Source organism: Manihot esculenta, chromosome 2, assembly GCF_001659605.2.
Source record: "Manihot esculenta cultivar AM560-2 chromosome 2, M.esculenta_v8, whole genome shotgun sequence".
NCBI lineage: Eukaryota > Viridiplantae > Streptophyta > Magnoliopsida > Malpighiales > Euphorbiaceae > Manihot > Manihot esculenta.
The window spans coordinates 423,104-444,753 of record NC_035162.2 but is presented as its reverse complement, the minus strand read 5'-3'; the positions used below and the strand labels follow the sequence as shown (position 1 = coordinate 444,753).

Sequence of the window (21,650 nt, the reverse complement as noted above, 5' to 3'; positions counted from 1 at the left end):
CTGAGATCCAGTCAATGGTAGGATTAGGATGTATATGTGTGAACTTAGCCTGAATGGCTCACGCCTTCCTTCCTTCATTCTTTTGCCATTTTGTCATTTAGTGACGTATAACCACCACCTCACTACAATACAACATGTTGTTATTACGAAAAGTCGTACGTACGGACGTACTATATCTTTTTCAATTGTCAGGCGACTATTTAATTCTCTCTAGTGCTTGTATTAACATGATCCCAGATGTATAGGGATTTGTTGCCCCACTGACCCATCAAGTCAATTGAATTGGAACCCTCTCAGTTGAACCCGATTCTTACTCTAACTGTTCTGCTGGCGCAGAGCCTAAACCGCACTTATATGGGTGAACTGATGTGTTGGACTTTCACAAGGTTATGATCTAGTCTTTCCTTATGAACTCAGCTATATCCTGAATATCCGAAACCCAACTGTTATGACGGTTATATATAACAAAGATTCCTAATTAGAGCAACTCAAATTAACTTCAAATTGTATTGTTCATTAAGGCCGACTTCTATTGATTAGTACTAATATATTAATGGTCGCTTAATCGACTATTGAGAATATATATAAAAGAATTTTATTGGCCATTTATTTTCTTTTCATAAACTGATCAACCAATCGTGATAGAGAAACAAGGCGATAGCTAACCCTAAATACTAAAATAAACTAAACCAGCTATTCCGCCTAATTTATTTTCTACCAATTTCAAGATGAACCCCAATCTTCATGCATCCCACCAAAGAAACCATTAACCTTGGTGCTGGAAGTGGACTCTATTGATGGATCAATTCGCAATAAACAAGCTCATCTGCCGGGATAAAATGTAATTGCCATTGCATGTAGCCAAAATTTCTCATAATATAAACAAAATTTGAAGTAATGGATTATTTGAAATTTTTGTCATCTTTAGTACAATTAAGAATCAAATAATGGAAGGTGCAAAGTTTTTTTTCCCTCTCCCTTGAAGGCCTAAAAGGACAAAAATGGGCTAAAGTAGCCGCAGCCTCAGACGTCTCAAGCTCCTAGCAGACGCCTTGGAAACCAAGTATCCTACTCCCAAACACATGACCCAAATCCCCACATCAACGGCCCATCTCATTCCTTCCAAATCCATCTCCATCAGATTGCAATCAGGGCCACACACTTCATCTAATTCTCCACCGTTTGATCTGCGATTTTTGCAATCACAACAAAATTCACCGAGAGATTCATCATCCGCCTCTTCTTTCTCCTCTGGAATCACCTCCAGTCTGTCAAACCCCACCTTCCTGTTCTTTTTTCTCATCGAAACCATCTCCACTCTCCCACTCAACGCAACATGCCCCTCTAACGCAACGCAAACGTCTGCCCCTACCGATGCCACTTCAGTAGTACCGCCACCACCGGCAACAAGCTCACTTTCAAGCCCACACCCACACTCCAACTTCCACTCCTCTTCGTCTTTCCTAAAAATCCCCTCCAATACCCTCTCCTCTCCCAAGTAAACTTCGAAGCGGACTCCTCCGCTCGCCCAAACCCGCTCTCTTGATCCAAATATCGCCTCTCCCTTCTTCGTCTTGACATTAACGACCCGATGGAGCGTCAAGAACGCAGGAGAATCGGGGCGGACCTTTGACCCGTCTACGAGGAGTTCGGACCCATTAACGCGAGGGAGATAGAGGAGCGTGAGGGAGTCTGGCAAGGACTTGCATGATTTGAAACCCGAAAAGCGGACAAAGAAAGCTTTAATTTTCAAGCTGTTACGACCTCTGGGCTGCATCCCAAGTTTAAGTTCCATGCTTCTACACATGACAGCTTCTTTTCTGTAATCTTCAAAACTCAGTGGCTGCTCCGACTTGGAGGCTTGGGTGGTTGGGAGAAGAGATATAGTGGGATTTAATAAATGGGGTTGGCGAGTGGCGGCCGTGAATTGTCCTATAGCCTGTAGGTTTTGATTCGAATTCAGGGGGTGAAGAGCACGCGGTTTTTGCTGATGGTGCGGTCAAAAAGACAAAACTGATTTTTGGTTTTTGGCCAGCTATATATACACGTTTTGTACATCTTTGCCGCGTGCATGGAGACCTGGCTTGGGGCATTCTGGAGGGAGGGTTTTGCATGTGATGTGATTGCATGCGGATTGGGTAGACGTGCGGGCGGGCTTCATCCATAGACGGGGTTTCACTGGATAATTGATGGACGGATGTGATGTGATGAAATCAATACGAAAATTATATCTGATTGTTGTTGACTCATATTCTTTATGGAGAAGGTTTCCACTCTCCTAATTAACCCAACCAACTTCTTTTTTATTTTTTATTTATAGAAAAGAAATCGATCCAAAAACTTGGTTGCATATTTTGTCCCCTGCTTTAATAAGTGGGTTTGTTAGTAATTCAATATTTGATATTCAAGTGGTATTCCCTCCTCCCTCTTATGAATAAAGGAAATTTACAATTTCAATTGTGCTTTCCATTAAAAAATAAAAAATAAAAAATAGAAGTGGTATAATGTACAAAACGATTAGACAATTCTTAAAGTTACATAGAATACATATTTAATGAAGCGTTGCTTTGTTTATTCTCATATGAGAACATGATATTTGCACTAAGACAAAAGCTTTCAAATTAGTCAAAATTGATAAAAAAAAAAAAAATCAATTTTAAAGAAAAAAAAATAAAGATTTCAGTATTAAAAATAAAAGAATTTTCAAATAAAATATTTATACATTAAGTTTAATGAAATCAGAACTGAATCATAACCAAACAAAAAACAAAGGCTAAGGCCTTACTATTAAATTATGGGGTTATTAATATATTAAATGATTTGTCTTTTAGTACTAGCAAGTAGGAAAAATTATACAATAACTGAGTTACACCATATTATCAAATGGCAATCCACTAACTATCTAACACAAATTAAATATAGTTATTTAATTTATTAGATGCTATTTTATGTAAAATTGCTCACATGAAATTGTGATGTACAGTAAAATTAGAGAGCGGAGCCGAGGGAGGCAAGGGGAAGCCCAAGAGCAAAGCTCTGGGTATTGGAATTTGGAACTGTGTTGATTAGTGGGTTATTAGTTTATCATTGGCTCTTGTATTAGGCCGTTTGTTTTCAGTTTCCTATTTCAACGGGCCAAACCATACCTATTTTACTTGAATATTTTATAAATTTAGATACTAATAATTTGACAAACCAAACCACATATTTTTCTAATATATATATATATACTAAAACTCTAAAATAAATTATAGAAAAATTAATAAATAGCATACTTAAATTTATATACTTATTTCAAATGATATTTTTAAATTTATTTATTTATATCGGGTGACCACCTAATATATTTTACTTTATTTATTTTTCAAATCATATTTTCATATTTAATAGTATTATTAATTAATATTTTAATAATTAATATAATTTATTATTTTTATTTGTATAATTTATGTATAATTTTTAAATTTTTGTATTATTATTAATATGTGAATTTTTAAAATTTTTACAGCTTTTTAAATATAAATAAAATAAAAAATTTAACGTATATATTTTATTTTTATTTTTAATAATAAATAAACTGTAAAAAAAATTATAATCAATATTATTAATTAATTGATCTATATGTTTTTTATTTTTTATGTGAATAATAATAAATATATGAGAAATTGTATATAATTTTTTATATATTTATAAAAAATAATAATTAATATATATTAAATATAATTTATTATTTTTATCATCACTATTAATATACAATTTTTTGATTTCCTATTTTTAATATAATAAGTATTGTTACTCATTTTTTGTTTTCTACTAGTTTTAATATAATATATTATTAATATTATAATAAAAATTCTATTATATTTTATTATTAAAAAATTTATTATATTTTTATTTTAATAATAAATAAAATATTAAAAATATATTTATAAAAATAGAATAATCATCATATAAAAAAATATTTAGATAATAAAATAAATTATTGTAAAAAAATATATAAATTCATAATAAAATATTATATAAATTATCTCACAATAGTATTAATTTATTAATTTGACATTTTTTTAAAATTATATTTAATATAATTTAATTAATAAATATGATATATTTTTATTCCTCTAATGTAAATAATTATATATAATTAATTAAAATTATTATAAAAAATATTAATTATAATAAAATATAAAACAATTAAAAAATTAATAGAATTAATTGCCATTAAATATTATTAAACTAAAATTTTATAAAAAATAAATAAATAAAAATAATTAAAGTATAATAAAAAGATTAAATAAGTGTTACGAATTTTGAACAATTAAATTATTAAAAAATTATTATAATTTATTATATTAATAATTGTGATAATATTCATATCTTTATTTTATATGAAATTCATTATACAATCCTCATTTTATATAATTTTTCACATAACTCAATCTCATCCATTGTCAAATAGGTCATATTTTGAATTTATTATTTTTTTTTTTATTATTCTGTTGGCATCTAGCAATAAATATAAATTGTATAAAAGTCATTCAGATTATTTGATTTAAACCGCCACTACAATTCTACTATCATTATTCACGAAATTAAAATTTAGTATTAATAACATATGATAATAAATATTAAAATTTTTAATTTTTTTGATACTGTTAATGCATAATTTTATATTTAATTAATACTTAAATTGAAAATAGTTAGATTTCTAATTTTGATAATAAATTACATATTTAATTAATAATTTTTTCGTATATTATTTTAAATTTCAAGATATAAAATAAAATACATAATCTATTCTCTTCAATAATTTCAAGTTCAAACACTGTGTATAAAAATAAGCAAGTAGATTTATATAAAAAATATATTATTTTATAATATAAAATGTTTTAACGAGTAATTAGTGTTATAGTTTCGAGCAGTAGTTTTGTCGGTAGACTTCAATTAGTATTTTTAATTAAGGCATGGATAATAATTTATATTTTTAAATAATAATAACAATTAATAATAATGACATATGAAATTCTGCAACAACCCGGTTGTTATTTGATATAAAGCCGTAATAGACTCAACTGTTTTCAAACGCAGTTGCCTTTCACTCCTCTAAACAAGGTTAGCTAAAATCAATCAGATTTAATTTATTTATATTATTCAAACTATTTCTAAATTCGTGAGCTCTCAAGTTCAAATTTATTTCAAACAAAAATTTTACTTAACCAGAACATACTTATTTGATAACATGAAAGATTTAAAAATTTAAAATTCAATGATTATTTAGTAGTCCATGCATGGGACAGTCCTCTCTGTCCAATAGAAGGAAGCTGCCGGGTGGTTGGGTTTTCATGGAAGGTATACAGATCCAAAAACAGTGGAGGGAGAAAGGGATCAGAAACAAAGAGGACATGCCAGAATTTTTTAATATATATATATTACAAATTAAAAATATGTGAAGAAATTAAGAATCTCCTTCAATGATAAGAACCTCAAAGAACGGGGAGAGATTAATGATAACTTGGTAAGTTCATCTCTCTGTTCATCTCAGTGAACTCGATCATAATAAGAGAAGCAAGGCGAGTCAAGTTTTATGAATAGCGTACCTTATCAAGGTATGAGCATGGAAGAAGCAGAAGAAAATAAAGAGATTGAAAATGAGAAATTGGAAGAGCCACATGATGAAGCTGAACCATGGACAAAGCAAATCACTGTAAGAGGAGTGCTAGTGAGTGCTGTGATTGGGGCCATGTATAGTGTGATAGCTATGAAGCTGAACCTCACAACTGGGCTGGTTCCAAATCTAAATGTTTCTGCAGCACTTCTCGCTTTTGTGTTCATCAGAACATGGATAAAAATGCTTCATAAGGCAGGATTTGGAGCCAAACCCTTTACCCGTCAAGAGAATACTATGATTCAAACTTGTGCAGTCGCTTGTTATAGTATAGCTGTGGGAGGTCAGCTTTCATCTCTTGTAATTAGACTTGGCATCTTTGCCAATTAGGTGGCTTGCTTATTTCATTTTGGATATTTATGAGTTAATGGCAGGTGGGCTTGCTACTTATCTTTTGGGATTAAGCAGGAAGACATATGAGTTGTCAGGGGAAAACACTGAAGGGAACTCTCCAAGAGCTATAAAGGAGCCTGGATTTGGTTGGATGACTAGCTTCCTCTTTCTAGTTTGCTTTGTTGGCCTTTTCGTCTTGATTCCACTTAGAAAGGTGTATGACTAGTTTCTACGTACACTCTACTATCTTCTTGATTTCATAAATTACAAAAGTGATGTTACTTTCTTCCAACACATTTTCTATAAATTTTCTGAATTAAAAAGTTGAATTCTGGCCTTTTGGTTGCAAAGTGAAGTATTGGTTTTAGTTTATTATCTCACAGAAAGAGGGCTTTGTTGTTGTATCCCAGATCATGATAATAGACCTCAAGTTGACTTATCCGAGTGGTTTGGCAACAGCAGTTCTTATCAATGGCTTCCATACCCGAGGAGATAAGATGGCTAAGTACACTTCAAACTTTGCTGTTTCATTTATTAGTTATTGAATTTCTAACATAATGTATTGTATATATTTAACAATTGTTATTGCAGGAAACAAGTTCGTGGGTTCATGAAGTACTTCTCAATCAGCTTCTTGTGGGCATTTTTCAAGTGGTTTTTTGCAGGGAAAGGGGCATGTGGATTCGGACAGTTCCCTACTTTTGGATTGCAAGCTTGGAAGCACACGTATGAAACTTTTGGCTTGGTCCTCTGAATCATTGTTATCTCTCCAGTTCATGTGTAGTGATAAATGATACTGATCATTTCTCTGTTGGTTTGTTAGCTTTTTCTTTGATTTTAGCGCCACTTTCGTGGGAACAGGGATGATTGTTTCTCACCTGGTGAACTTGTCTTTGATTCTTGGGGCCCTCCTCTCATACGGGATTATGTGGCCTCTTATCAATAAGCTCAAGGGAGATTGGTTCCCTGCCAGTTCAGGCGAAGCTGACATGAACGGTTTGGATGGTTACAAGGTCGGTCTCTGATTTCCGTTCGTAATTTTCTAAAACTTGTATTAATCTCTGGTTTATATTGGCAGGTTTTTATATCTATTGCTCTGATACTAGGAGATGGGCTATACAATTTCGTTAAGATAATTAGTTTTACTATCATTAATATCCATGGCAGATTAAAGAGCAGCAGCAACCTCAGCACAGGTAAGTATAACATTCTTATTTTCACTTTCACCTATATAAATCAACACTCAGGACTCCTTGTTGATGACATTACTTTTGCCAGAGGCTCTGGATGAGCAGCGCAAGTCAAATGATGATTTAAAACAAAAAGAACTCTTCGTCAGGGATATTAGATAACAATACAGCTGTGATTAGTTATTGTAGATAAGTCTCTTCTGTAACTGAATAGCTTAGAGTCTTATCCTTTGTATTCTATAAATACTTATAATTATAGAAGTAATATACATCGAGACTAATATTCTATAACCATTTACATGGTATCAGAGCCCTATTAGGTATCAACTCTTTCCTTTCTTCTGTTTTTTTTTTTCCCTGTTCTCGTTGTCTTCGTCATGTCTTCCAACACAACATCCCCTTCTCATCCTGCCGAGTCTTCCACCCAACCTGCTGTTTCCAATTCTTCTCTCCATCCATCTTTTGGAGTTTCTAATATTAAAAATTATGTCAATGAAGCTCTCAATTTCACCAACTACCTTTTCTGGCGTTCTCTCATTATTCCTGTTTTACAGGGTTATGATGTGTATGATCACGTTGATGGTTCAGTTCCTGCACCACCATGTGTATTAACAAATTCTAATGGTGAATCTAAACCAAATCCAGATTTCTTATTATGGAAACAAATTGACCGTCTCGTTTTATCTTGGATTCAGGCTACTCTTAGTCCTGCTATATTGCGTAGTCTCATCAAACCAAATGTTGTTCTTACTGCTCAGCAAGCCTGGGAAGCTATCGAAACTCTGTTTCATGATCAAGCTCATGCAAAACTTCTTCAACTTAAAGCAGACTTTTACAGCACTGTTAAGGATAATTCTACCATTGATGAATATCTTCAGAAATTAAAAACTGTTTATGATTCACTCTGTTCTATTGGTCATGCTATTACTGAGGATGACTTAGTTATGCAGATTCTGGATGGTTTGCCTGTTGAATATGAAAATGTTGTCATCAATTTGACGGGAAAGAAACCTCTTCCTTCTTTTGCGGAGACACGTACTTCTTTATATCTTCAGGAGTTGCGATTGCAAAGTCGCGCAAAGAAACAATCTCAGCCAGTTCCAAATCCGGCAAATTCGCAGACAGCGTTAGTTTCTACTGAACGCAATTCTTCTTCCAATCAACGAGGCCGTGGAGGTCGAGGTCGTGGTGGCCGTAATTCTGGTTACTATAATAACAATGGTGGTGATTCCTATGGCAGAGGGGGTCGTGGTGGTCGTTCTGGACGAGGAGGACGTGGATATTATTACAATCAATCATCTTCTATGTATCATCCTGGATCCAATTTTTCAGGTTCATACAATGGTGTGCTTGGTCCTCGACCCACTGGTTTTTCTTCACAATATGCTGGTTTTCCACCTCAATCTGCTGGTTTTTCTCAACCCACACAGTGTCAGATTTGTTTAGAATATACCCATATAGCAAGAGATTGCCCACATTTTACTCGTTCTGGACAATTCTCGGGTGATCGTTCCTTTGCTGCGGTTCAATTTCCTGAACCTGTGCATTCTGCGTGGCTACCAGATACAGGTGCTACTTCCCACATGACACCTAATCCAGGTATACTGTCTTCGTGTCTTCCAACTCCCGTTTCTAATACTGTTGTGTTTGGTAATGGACATTCTCTTCCTGTCACTCATATTGGTTCAAATTCTTTTCCATTACCTAGTCGTGATTTACTTTTAAAAGATGTTCTTGTCGTCCCTTCTTTAACTCATAATTTAATTTCTGTTAAGAAATTTGCTCGTGATAATTCCTGTTCAGTTGAGTTTGATCCCAATGGTTTTTGTGTGAAGGATCTCAAGACGCGGACTCCACTTCTCAGTTGCAGTAGTCCAGGGGACCTTTATGAGTTCTCTCCTTCTTCATTTTCGTCTTCTTTGTCTGGTGGTTCTACGAGTCTGATTGCTTCGGCAAATTCATTCGAGTTGTGGCATCGTCGTTTAGGACACCCTAATTCTTCCATTTTGTCAAAGTTATTTCGAACATCTAGTTTTAATAAAGTGTCTTGTACTGCTTGTCGATTGGGCAAGCATACTAAGTTGTCGTTTTCTCATTCTCATGTAAGAGCTTCGGCTCCTTTTGCATTAATTCATTCTGACGTTTGGTCTTCTCCTGTTTCATCTTTTAGTGGCTATCGATATTATGTGGTGTTTATGGATGATTACTCTCGATATGTGTGGTTATATCCTTTAAAACGAAAGAGTGAGGTTTATAATTATTTTGTTTCATTTGTGGCTTTTGTGAAAACCCAATTTGGTGTTTTGATTAAGTGTTTGCAGTGTGATGGAGGTGGCGAATACATTAGCAATCATTTTCAACAGTTTGCTTCTAATAATGGTATCCGTGTGCAATTTTCTTGTCCATATACGCCACAGCAAAATGGCGCGGCTGAACGATTACATCGCACATTAATAAATATGGTCAGAACTTTGCTTACTCAATCCAATTTATCTTTGCAATTTTGGGTGGAGGCTGTGCATATGGCGGTACATTTACATAATATTTTGCCTAGTGAGACATTACAATTTCAATCTCCTTATGAACAATTACTGGGTAAACCGCCTTCTTATACTCATTTACGAGTTTTTGGCTGTTCTTGTTTTCCTAACATAACAGCAACAGTGTCTCATAAGTTGGAAAATCGCTCAATTCATTGTATTTTCCTTGGGTATCCTGATACTTACAAGGGATTTCGTTGTTATAATCCGAAAACTGGCAAAGTGATTATTTCTAGACATGTGCTGTTTGACGAACATCAATTTCCCTTTTTACAGTTCCAGCAACATGTTTCTGCACAACCAGCAGCTTCTGTGCAACGTGGCTTCCATCTTCCTTCATTTCCACGGCAAGTACCATTGTTACAAAGTTGTTCGAGTAATAATAGAGCTCAGAATCAGCAAGCTGTTACCGTACAGGACTGCCGTTCTCCTGTTCATTCAGACCCAACGGATACTGGAAATCAGTCATCTGCGGCTCATTTCGATACCACCAGTCCTGCTGTTGCGGATTCTACACCTATTGTTCCTAATGAAACAAATAATGCCTTGACTCTTTTTCCTGCAGATTTGGCAATTACAGGTACCTCAACTCAGACTTTGCATCCCATGCAAACTCGTCTCAAAGATGGGATTCGAAAACCAAAGAAAATTTTCTCCTTGACTGCTCATGGTGATCAGAATCAGATTTTGCCCGAACCTCAAACCTATACAGAAGCTCAAAGCCATCATGAATGGAGGAAGGCGATGTCTACTGAATATGACGCATTATTGCGCAATCAGACATGGAAGTTGGTCCCTAAGCCATCCAATGTTAATATTATAGGTTCGAAGTGGGTGTATAAAGTGAAACTTCGATCCGATGGAACTCTCGAACGGTACAAAGCCCGTTTGGTTGCACAAGGATATGCTCAGAAGCCTGGATTGGATTATGATGAAACTTACAGTCCGGTTGTCAAACCAACAACAATTCGGACTGTACTTTCTCTTGCTGTTTCGAGACAATGGCCGGTGCATCAACTAGACGTCAAGAATGCTTTTTTGCATGGGGTTTTGAAAGAAAATGTCTATATGAAACAGCCACGGGGATTTATACATCCTGATTTTCCAGAATATGTATGTCAGCTTCAAAAGGCTCTTTATGGATTGAAGCAGGCGCCGCGGGCGTGGTTTGAGCGTTTTACGAATTTTTTGAAAATGATTGGTTTCAAAGGAAGTCGTGCGGATTCCTCGATGTTTGTGCTGCGTGAGGGACACCACATGGCTGTGTTATTACTTTATGTGGATGATATAGTATTGACAGCATCGTCCCAAACTTTGATGAGTCGGCTATTACAGGTTCTTAAATCGGAATTTGCTATGTCTGATTTAGGAAGTTTGCACTATTTTCTTGGTATATCCGTAAAGCAAAATTTGGATGGGTTGTTTTTGCATCAATATAAATATGCAACGGATTTATTAAAGAGAGCAGGAATGGAGATGGCTAAACCTGTGTCAACACCAACTCTTAATGAGTCCTTGTCTTTGTCATCAGATAGTGCTTTACTCAGTGATCCACAACTATACAGAAGCCTTGTTGGCGCTTTACAGTACTTGACTTTTACTCGGCCGGACATTGCTTTTGCTGTTAACCAGGTGTGTCAATTCATGCATAATCCAAGAGAGAAACATATGCTTGCGGTAAAGCGAATTTTACGATATGTCAAGGGGACTGTACATTATGGTTTGCAATTTTATAAGGGTGGTTCGCAGACTTTAACAGCTTATTCTGATGCCGATTGGGCAGGTTGCCATGATACTCGCCGGTCCACTACAGGTTTTTGTCTCTATTTTGGTAAAAATCTGATTTCTTGGTCTGCCAAGAAACAGCCGACTGTTTCACGATCAAGCGCGGAAGCAGAATATAGAGCAGTAGCTAGTACGGTGGCTGAACTGACTTGGATTACTAGTTTATTGCGTGAGCTTGGAATACAGCTTGAAGAGCCACCTGTGGTGTTTTGTGACAACATTAGTACTACATATATGTCAGCTAATCCCATTCAACATGCACGAACTAAGCATATTGAATTGGACATTCATTTTGTACGCGAAAAAGTCATCTCTGGACACCTACAAGTTCATCATATTGCAAGTACTGATCAAACAGCTGATGTGTTTACTAAAGGACTTTCTGGGACACGTTTTCGTTTACTCAGAGACAATCTATGTGTTATGCCACACATTGATTGAGGGGGGATATTAGATAACAATACAGCTGTGATTAGTTATTGTAGATAAGTCTCTTCTGTAACTGAATAGCTTAGAGTCTTATCCTTTGTATTCTATAAATACTTATAATTATAGAAGTAATATACATCGAGACTAATATTCTATAACCATTTACAAGGGAGAAGATACCCATGTGGATAGGGGTAGCTGGATATGTCTTCTTCTCCATTATATCCATAATCGCGGTCCCAATAGTATTCCCTCAGCTTAAATGGTACTATGTTGTCGTTGCTTACTTTCTTGCTCCATCTCTGGCATTTTGCAATGCTTATGGAGCTGGTCTTACCGACATAAACATGGCATATAATTATGGCAAAGTTGCTCTCTTTGTGCTAGCTGCATTATCTGGGAAAGAGAATGGTATCGTTGCGGCTCTTGCCGGATGTGGCCTTATTAAATCCGTTGTCTCTGTTGCTTGCACTCTAATGCAGGATTTCAAAACAGCCCAACTGACTTGCACATCCCCAAGAGCGATGTTTATGAGCCAGGTTATTGGCACTGCTGTTGGATGTGTGATGGCTCCTCTCAGCTTCTTCGTCTTCTACAAGGCATTTGACGTTGGAAACCCGAAGGAAGAATTTAAAGCTCCTTATGCTCTGATATATAGAAACATGGCAATTGTGGGTGTTCAGGGGTTCTCAGCTTTGCCTCACCATTGTTTGCACCTTTGTTATGGCTTCTTTGGTTTTGCAGTAGCAGCTAATCTCGTGAGAGATCTCTCGCCACAGAAACTTGGACCATGGATACCTCTTCCGATGGTCATGGCACTGCCTTTCCTTATTGGTGCTTACTTTGCCATTGATATGTGTGTTGGAAGTTTAATTGTTTTCGCATGGCACAAAATCAACCACCCCAAGGCAGAGTTGATGATACCATCAGTTGCTTCAGGATTGATCTGTGGAGAAGGGCTGTGGACTCTACCTTCCGCTATTCTTGCTTTGGCCAAAATAAATCCACCAATCTGCATGAAATTTGTACCTTCCTAGAGAAACCTCATCAACTGGCATCCCACTACCATGATGCCTTTGATTTGGCAGACTCCAAATTTATACCGGATGTCATCGCCAAATTTGCCATAACATAATATATTACTCATCTTTTTATCCGCTATGATTGGACATTCAATGTTTTCTCCTGCAAATGTTTTGTTTATTTTCCTTCCTTTATACACGACATGAAAAGCAAGAAATTGCAGGGACAATGGTCCTTCCATCTTGCAAACTTCCTTGTGAAATCAACAGCTATTAAGTAGGAAGAATTTTGATAATTTTTGCTACAATTTTTAGTTTACATATTCAACTCATCCCATTTGTGTCCCCCATCCCAAGTCTGAACAAAATCATTCATAGGCTGTATAAACAAAAGAATCTACACTTGATATATAATGCAGATTTTATAAACCTTACGCTATGCCAAAAACTTCAATATACAGAATTCTTAATGAAATGACCAAATCTGAATACAGGAACTGTAAACCTTGAAAATTATATTGCCCTGGTCACGAACGTAATAATAATTATAATCAACTTGTGACAATAGCTGCTAGGACTTCACTTTTACCACGTGCATAGATTGTGTAAACTAAACGGATTGCATCCAGCCATCCTTCCAGGGATTCCCATGAGTCAGCTACCTGAATGATCATTGAGCATATTTTAATATTCGGGTTCTTGATGTGAAAAAGCTGTAAATTCCATCCCAAATTTCATTCTCAAAGACATACAAAAGGCAATCAAGAATGAAAAAGGAAGAATTAAAAAAGGAAAATTCTGCTTTCATCTTCCACTTACTTTCGCAATACATATTGCAGAAAAAACTAAAAAGAATGTGATTTTGATCACAGATATTTGTAGAAAAACTTGCACATAGGTATGAGCTTTATTTGCCTAAACTCTTTCAGGTCCTACTTTATCTATAAAGCAATGCAATTATCCAACCACAGTGCATTTCAAAAGCAACGTTTCTCAGTTACAGCAGAGTAAGAGAATGAATTATGACTGTTATCTCATTGACTAGAGACAGACAATTTATTAGCAAATGTTGGCTGTGCTTGGTAATGCAAGTCTATGTGTTTCTCATTCACACAAGGACATCATTTAGATAATATATCAATTGGCTATTAGATAGCAACCCTATGAATAGAGGAAATATAATCTATAATGCACTTTTTTTTTTCACAGCAGGATGCTGATAGATGTAATGTGCAAGTGCTAAAGACAATCCGTTCGAGGGTAAGAATCCAGACGCAAGAAAACATCATTCTATTCATTCTATGTAAATTTCAAGTAAAATAAAACTAGTGCCTACCAAGAAAAATGGTCCATGAATTGTATCAATACAGAGGCCTGCACCAGGTGGTAAAGTCAGATCAGCACAGGCTGATACAGATGTTATATCTGATATATTGACTTTGACAGCCCTTTTTTCACCATTTGTCATAGCTGGTCTACCAGAGAGGCTCTGCGTTTGTTTTTGCTCTAATTTGTTAACCTGCTAAATAAAAGATTTTTTTAAAAAATGAAGGAATAAGAAACAAAATAGTGGTTAGCACAAGCAGTTTCATCTAAACTCAAAACGGATTGTTTGATTGCCAAATTAACACAAAAATAAGAGCATAATAAATATGCCACAGAACTTAAAAAAAAAAAAAAAAATCCATTCCTACAGTTCTGCTCAAGCAGCCCCCTGATATGGTTTTGTTTGGTCTCATCCCCAAAACAGGAGTTTCAAAATTTTATTGGCAAATTTCCCTCGACTCAAATTCTGCAAAGGCTGGAATGGCAGTGATCAGCAAAAACTCTAGATGCCAGCAGGCCATGGATATGCAGAAATTAAGGGAGTTTATTCAACTCTTGCTAAGCTGTTTCTGAGGAAGTCAATTTAGCTAGGAGAGTGGAAGCAAGGAAGAGTACTTTTGAGACTGATCCTCTGCAGCTCAAGGAAGCACTCTTTGATGATAGTGTTTGCATTTATTGGGAGATTCAAAGCACCAGTCATAAATGTATAAGCCACCGAATTTCCAGAAGTGTCAAGTTCAGAGGTTGCATTTGCAAATCTTATTCCACCAAAATATTCAATGGAATCCAGGATGAGTCAGCATCTCATATAAGCAGGTAAACCATCAGAATAGACAACATGTTGGAACCTTGATCATTTTCAATTTTCAATCTTCCACTCTTTATGATCCTTCCAGAGTTAAGCAACCAAAAATACCTTATAAAGGATTAGACAGGGTGTATTGTCATCACAATAACATAACAAAATCAAATTGGATGAAAATTTTACTTGACTATAGAATAAGCAGACACCAACTTTTCATATGCACAATAAGAAAACGAAAATTACCTGTTGAAACCCTTCATGATTTAATACGAACTGGGATCTCTTCCAGTCACTATGTGGTGCCATTGGTTTCCCTGCTGGTGGTGCAGTCAAGTACCCAACTTTAAGATATGGCAATGGTAACTGTCAACAATTAATTCCTGTCAGATTTTTCATACAAAGAATGATTTTCTTCAATTGGATCTCACAGCAAACCTTACAGAACAATAACAACAGCTTTCAGAATGAATGACACAAATTTTATAGCTGAGTCATGTTCCAGCTGCTGAATTTAAAGCCATGTTAAAAAGTAACTTGTTTACTTGAACTAGAGAATAAGTTTCTTCCAAAAGTTCACCAGGAGCCAAAGGCAGGAAAAGAATAAGGTTTGTACTATGCTAATATTCTCTACTAAGACCTTTTTTCCAAGATACAGTAGCTTTAAGGTGAGGGTACAATGGTTTAGGTCATGATGTAACATTGGTCACATAGAGACAAAATCTAGCAGATAGTCCAAGGTCTAGTTAAAAATCACTTATCAACTAACAAAAGACCAGTGTAAATTACATAAATGCAGAGGTGTCTGTCTCATCCAGTAAAGGTCCAGGAAAAGATAAAGACAAAAACAATCCTAAATAGTTAGGCACTTAGGAATTGGCAAAAAATTAGCATTTTAGGATTGAAAAATGCAATACATCACAATAGATAGTAAAACTAACCATTGAACGCACAAGTCTCAAGGCACTGTTGTATACCTGTAATCATGGAAATGAAATCAAATAGAAGCTTAGCCTACTAATCAATATTATCGTCCTCTTGCAATTGGATAGTGCAATATCATGAAAACGTGCATTATATGTGTTATATTTACAAATGAGCTATAAAGCTGATAATCTATGCCATTAAATCACAAAAGAATATCAAAAGAAAATGGGAGCCTGTGATCCCTGAAAAGGAAACTGATTAAGAACCAAATATACCCAACACGTACAGAGTAATTTGGTTTCAATGCATGAGCAGCTGCAATGTAGATAGCAGACTGGCTATACAACTCAGTGGGGGAAACATCTTTAGGATTTGTTGCACCCCCAGTTCTTAATGTGTCCTCTGCTAATCCATACTGTAATGAAGAGCACAAAGAATATACCATAAACACCCCATCTGATTTACATGAAATGATGAGACGGTAAATTATATCTATTGAGAAGATGTGGCATTCCAAATACATATTGAAAAGAAAACACTGACCAAAACAGTTCCAAGGTTGTAGATTGCTCGGTGGAAATCAAATTGCAACCGTATTGCTGCACGAAACTGCATTATAAGATGAGCAAAAGGCACGAAAAAGACACAGGGTATTAATAAACCTCATTCTTAGGACACATCAGATTCCAGATTACTTTGCTTGTTCCTATGCATTCATCCAAATAATCTTAAGTCTCCTGAGTGGCTTTTGTACCTTGCTAATGGCAGTTCTTACAATTGTTTGCTTTTCACGTGCAGGAACAATTGCACTGAGTTCCTAAAATTGTGGAATAAAAACAATATGTTAAATAAAACCAACAGCACCAAACTAAGGTACTTTTCAACCATTCATCCAAACAGTAGCTCCACATAAGTAAGAAATTTAACTAATAAAAATTGCTGAAAGAAAAGAGAGAGAAGGATAATCAAATGTGGAACCAGGAGCAATCTAAATTTAACTTTAGAGTACCTGCAATGCAAGTCCCCAATTGTTAAGTGCCTGTGACAAAATTGCATATGAGGTTAGAATCAATAATAATCACAGACAAAGCAGCTTAAGAAACAGACAGAAAGATGTGGATTCAGTATAGTTAAAAAATAATAAAGAACTCGAGAACAAATAGGGTGTACCTGGGGACTGTTCCAGTTAAGTCGGACAGCTTTTTCATAATTTTTTGTTGCCTGAAAAATCACATTACATACTTCAGAGTGCTTAACAAGGACAGCATAGAAGAGGAAATGAATTTTGCATGAAGCAGTACCATTAGCTCCTTTTTAATGTCAAAAAAGCCCTAACCTTATGGATGATTATAAATTAAATAGTACCATTTCAACTAATTTTCAAATGGGTAATTCTAAGGCAAGCAATTTTTCCATCTTTTCCAGCTAATAGCAATAGCAACAGCAACAAGCAGCAAAAGCTTTGCATGCGCATGTTATAGTCTACCTGCTTCCACAGTTCTTCAGCCTCATTTGTACGACCACGCATTTTTGCGCGATCAGAGATTGCAATAGCCCAATTGTAGAAAGCCTGCCATCACAGAAGTTTCATCAGGAAATCACCAATGCTGATTTGTAAGCTCATCGACATAAATGAACAAGGTGCAAACATACTTCTGCAATATATGAAGTATATGATTTGTAACTGTGGAGGCTCACTTGAACAAAATAACCAGATGCAGAATTAACAGTCAGTGGCCCTAACCTAGCTAGTACTTCATGTAAATTGCACCTTCAGACCTTCTTATTGCTCTACCAGGAAAAAAAAAAAAGTAGACATATATACAAAACTTCAGCCATCCAAAGCACCAAACTAGTCGCTACTCCAATAATATTGGAAGAAATATGTAAGTCTGGAATAGATCTCACAAAAAAGCATCCTCTGCAATATTTCTTATCTTATTTCTGTTGTGGCCAGTTAAATGCTTGTCAAAAGTTGATCCATCACAAGGGAAGGATATGGATACATACATCATGAAGTGTAGGACAGAGACGGGTAGCCTCATCATATTTTTTACAGGCCTCCTCAAGCAAAGCATCTTTAGAAGGTGAGGTGGAATCTGGACTAACATTATCTGCACTTTCCTGCAAAACAAATGAGGAACATGTTAATTTGCTGGGAAATGACTATAACATGAACATTTCTATCACAACAGAGAGAGTGAAACATTTCAACCTCTTAAAACAGTTTCTAAGAACATGGTTCACATATTAAAGGACCTTTTAATGCATGAAATAAAACACACTTGATCCTCCTTCTTGCCATATCTAGAACTTAACAGAATAACTTGCTATTTGCTGTCATGTAAGAGTATTACCCTCTTTATATGCATGAATAGAGATATAAAAACAAGAATTCTGTAACCATATTAATGGGAAAAACGTGCCTATTAGAAACACACATAAAATAGATAATCAATCAAGCAGCACGATGAGAGATATAGAATTCTAACAGCACAAGGAACCAAAGAGATATTTCAGACCTGAAGAACCAACGCCCAATTGTACAGTGCATCATAGTCTTCCGGATTTCTCTCTATTGCACTAGCATACCTACAGAATTTAAGCAGGGCTTTTGCAAATTAGCAAAACTCTAAAACAGTTAATGTAAGGAAAATACTTTTCACCAAAATTAAGTTAAAAATGAAATTCTTCCAGTTTTTGCTTCCATTTTTTTCATCTTAATTCGTGTTTTAATCATTCAAAATTTCTGAAAGGAAACAGAGAAAACCTTCCATAGATCTTAATAGTAATTCCAAGACAGAGGGAGAGAGACTATGAAATCCATAGCCAAGTGGGAAAGGAAGAACCAAAGGAAAAAGCACCTTTTGGCAGCAAATGCAAGAATCCTTTGGCGAGACTGACCCTCCTCATTAGCGCCTGTAATACTATTAATCAATTCCATAGCTGCACTAGTTTGCTCTGCTTGGTGGTGCGGTGTGCTTTGGTGACTGAAACAATTAAAAGGCATAGAATGAAAATGGTAAGGCTCCTGCAGAAGGATAAACACATTCACACAGACGGGAAAAGATCTCCTTATGACATCAGTATACAAGAAGATTAAGGTTACTTAAACAAGACATAACACATGGAATTTCAGTAGTGAAATTGAAACGACTGGGATGATAGCTTTAGAACTTAATGCCCATCACGTAACATTCCAGCAAGAAGAGACGAATATAGACAAAAAAAAAAAAAAGGAGAGAGACACGAGGAAATAAAAAAGAAAAAGACTTGCCACCAAAGGTGGTTTATTGAGGAAAGAAACATTTGAAATAGATCAAGTTAAAATTCACAGTTATGTGCTACCAAAATCAGTGATGGGATAATGCTATAACATGGTGCTTGAATTATATGCAAAGATATTTCAAAATGAGATCCTAGTATCACCAGTGGTATCATTTCAATAAAGGATAATGATGATTCACAAGCTTCTGATATCAAAAGGTCTAGTCTTTCAATGAGTAACTGTGCTCAGCTCACCAAGTCCTTAACATTGCGGTTAATTCAGTTACAGAAAGAACCAGGTAATTGCTAAGAAAAACTGATCAGCGAGCTAAACATCAGTAATTGAAAATGCACAATTCAACTCAAAACTTTAAGACCAAACCTTTGAGGAGGACTGGCATGGTCTCCTTCTCCGGTTTTCAATTCAGTAAGCAATTCCCTCATCGTGAACGTCCTGCTCCCTCCGTCTTTTCGCAGCTCGGGACGTGCATTTTGCTCGTTGGATTGAGGATTGTCCGCTTCGTTTGATTGGATCAAAGAATCTCTCGGTCCCTCCGTATCGGGATCCGCATCCTTTACTACCACCGCCGCAGACTGAGGTTCAGGTTCTGATGCTGGTGCGGGTACAGACTCAGGTACGAAATTTGGTTCCGGTATGGGTTCAGATTTACCTCCATTTGGCAATTGGAGTTCTTCAGTGGACATTGCAGGGAGAGGCAAGGGAACTGGGTAATGGAGAAATAGATGAGCAGGTTAAAGTTGGAAGCAGGGAGATCTATTGAAAGTGAAAGAACTAAACAAGGAACGGAGATATACTGTTGAAGATGAATTCCGTTTCGGCAGAGATCACTGATCAGCGTTGGACGCAATCTGGTGGCCAATAATATGGGCCTTAACCTCCTTGGAGCCCAATGTTCCATCTGAGGCCTTTATGGGCTGACCCCTTGCACGCGTGTGTTTTTTTTAAACGTATAATTAATCCGTTTTATAATTTTTTAATTTTTTTAATTATTTTAAAATTATTATTTAATTTTTAAAATTTTAATAATATATAAATGGATTATTATAATTTTATTTTATTTTTAAAAATTCTTTTAAAATATCTCTTAATATTTAATAAAATTTAATATATTTAAAATAAGTATAATTAAAAATTAATAAAAAAATTATATTTTTAATATATATAAAAAAATAAAATAAATAAAAAAAATTATATATAAATAAAAATTATTAGACCAACGGGGTGATTCAATAATGTCCCAAACGAAGTAATTGTTTAGGCTTTTTTTTTTTTTTTTGGTGAAATTGTTTAGGCTAATTTTCACAACACAAATCAGCGTCCAAATATTCACATGCAAGCAGCTGTCATCCTTTGCTACTTAAGACAGACGTGTCATGACGCTGTTTTGCAACCCCCACAAAAAAAAAGTTGTCAGTTCTCGGGATTGTGGTTAAAACTGTTATTCATAGAAAATTGTAAATTATTTTCTAAATAATGGTTCATTTATTAATGTATGGAAATGCCTCTTTGAAAAATAAAACTAATTTTAAAAATAATTTAACAATATGAATTGTTTTTAATTTTAATATAGAATCTATAATATATTAAAAGAAGGGAAGTAAATTTACTACTTTAATTAAGTCATATAAAAATAGAAGTAAAATTATTCTTATGATATGAGTTACGTGATTCAAACGTTTTTTTTTTTTTTTTTTTGAAATGGTAAGTGATTCAAACGTTAAACTATTATTAAACTTATACATTTTGTTTTTCAATGGAAGGAATGCATTATTATATTAAAACGTATTAGTTATGAATTGTTAAAAAAAACTTAATAAATTTACATACTCTAATTATAAAAAAAAAATATATGAAACAAATAATTATTTAATAAAAATGACGTAGCTTAAGTCCCTTGTGGATGTTTTAGGGCACATGGAATCATGATGTTAGGTAAAAGCAAACCCATAACCCATTATCTACGGGGTTTGGATATTTCAGCAACGTGCGCATGAGATATTTCATACTTTAATATTTTATAAAAAATAAAAAAATAAAATTAACTTTTATTTTTTAAAAAATATAAATTAATTTTCCTTGAAAAATTTACATAATTTTTATTTTAATTGAACCTTTTTTATTTATTAGCTTTTCTAAATGTTTTAAATCTAAAAAGGGTAAGAAGTATCTTTCTCTCAAAAAAATATTTATGATAAGAATTCTGTATGTGCTAAATGAAAAATTATCTAATGAATTTCTTTTTGCAGAAGATTATCTAATGAAATTAATCTATATAAGTAAATTTATTAAAACTATTGATGGTAATGGATTTTTTTAGAGTAAAAGAACTTTATTCCACCAAATTA

General features: G+C 34.8%; 3 protein-coding genes across 3 annotated transcripts; 1 reads left to right on the top strand and 2 right to left on the bottom strand.

The window, feature by feature from the left end:
* Positions 1–874: 874 nt before the first annotated feature.
* On the bottom strand, positions 875–2,028 carry LOC110608450. Its single transcript, XM_021747670.2, has one exon. The coding sequence runs from the start codon at positions 1,805–1,807 to the stop codon at positions 1,007–1,009; it is 801 nt and encodes a 266-aa protein (XP_021603362.1). The 5' UTR covers positions 1,808–2,028; the 3' UTR covers positions 875–1,006.
* A 3,449-nt stretch (positions 2,029–5,477) lies between these two features.
* On the top strand, positions 5,478–13,624 carry LOC110609732 (metal-nicotianamine transporter YSL1). The gene is made up of 8 exons (XM_043953860.1): positions 5,478–5,945; positions 6,037–6,209; positions 6,406–6,500; positions 6,587–6,721; positions 6,819–7,008; positions 7,074–7,191; positions 7,274–7,334; positions 12,109–13,624. The coding sequence occupies exons 1-8, from the start codon at positions 5,582–5,584 to the stop codon at positions 12,974–12,976; spliced, it is 2,004 nt and encodes a 667-aa protein (XP_043809795.1). The 5' UTR covers positions 5,478–5,581; the 3' UTR covers positions 12,977–13,624.
* On the bottom strand, positions 13,346–20,143 carry LOC110609731 (protein HLB1). The gene is made up of 14 exons (XM_021749512.1): positions 19,666–20,143; positions 18,881–19,006; positions 18,539–18,608; positions 18,027–18,140; positions 17,503–17,586; positions 17,187–17,237; positions 17,026–17,055; positions 16,771–16,833; positions 16,560–16,625; positions 16,303–16,431; positions 16,031–16,066; positions 15,336–15,455; positions 14,298–14,480; positions 13,346–13,623 (listed from the first exon to the last, which is right to left on the bottom strand). The coding sequence occupies exons 1-14, from the start codon at positions 19,986–19,988 to the stop codon at positions 13,513–13,515; spliced, it is 1,506 nt and encodes a 501-aa protein (XP_021605204.1). The 5' UTR covers positions 19,989–20,143; the 3' UTR covers positions 13,346–13,512.
* Positions 20,144–21,650: the final 1,507 nt, after the last annotated feature.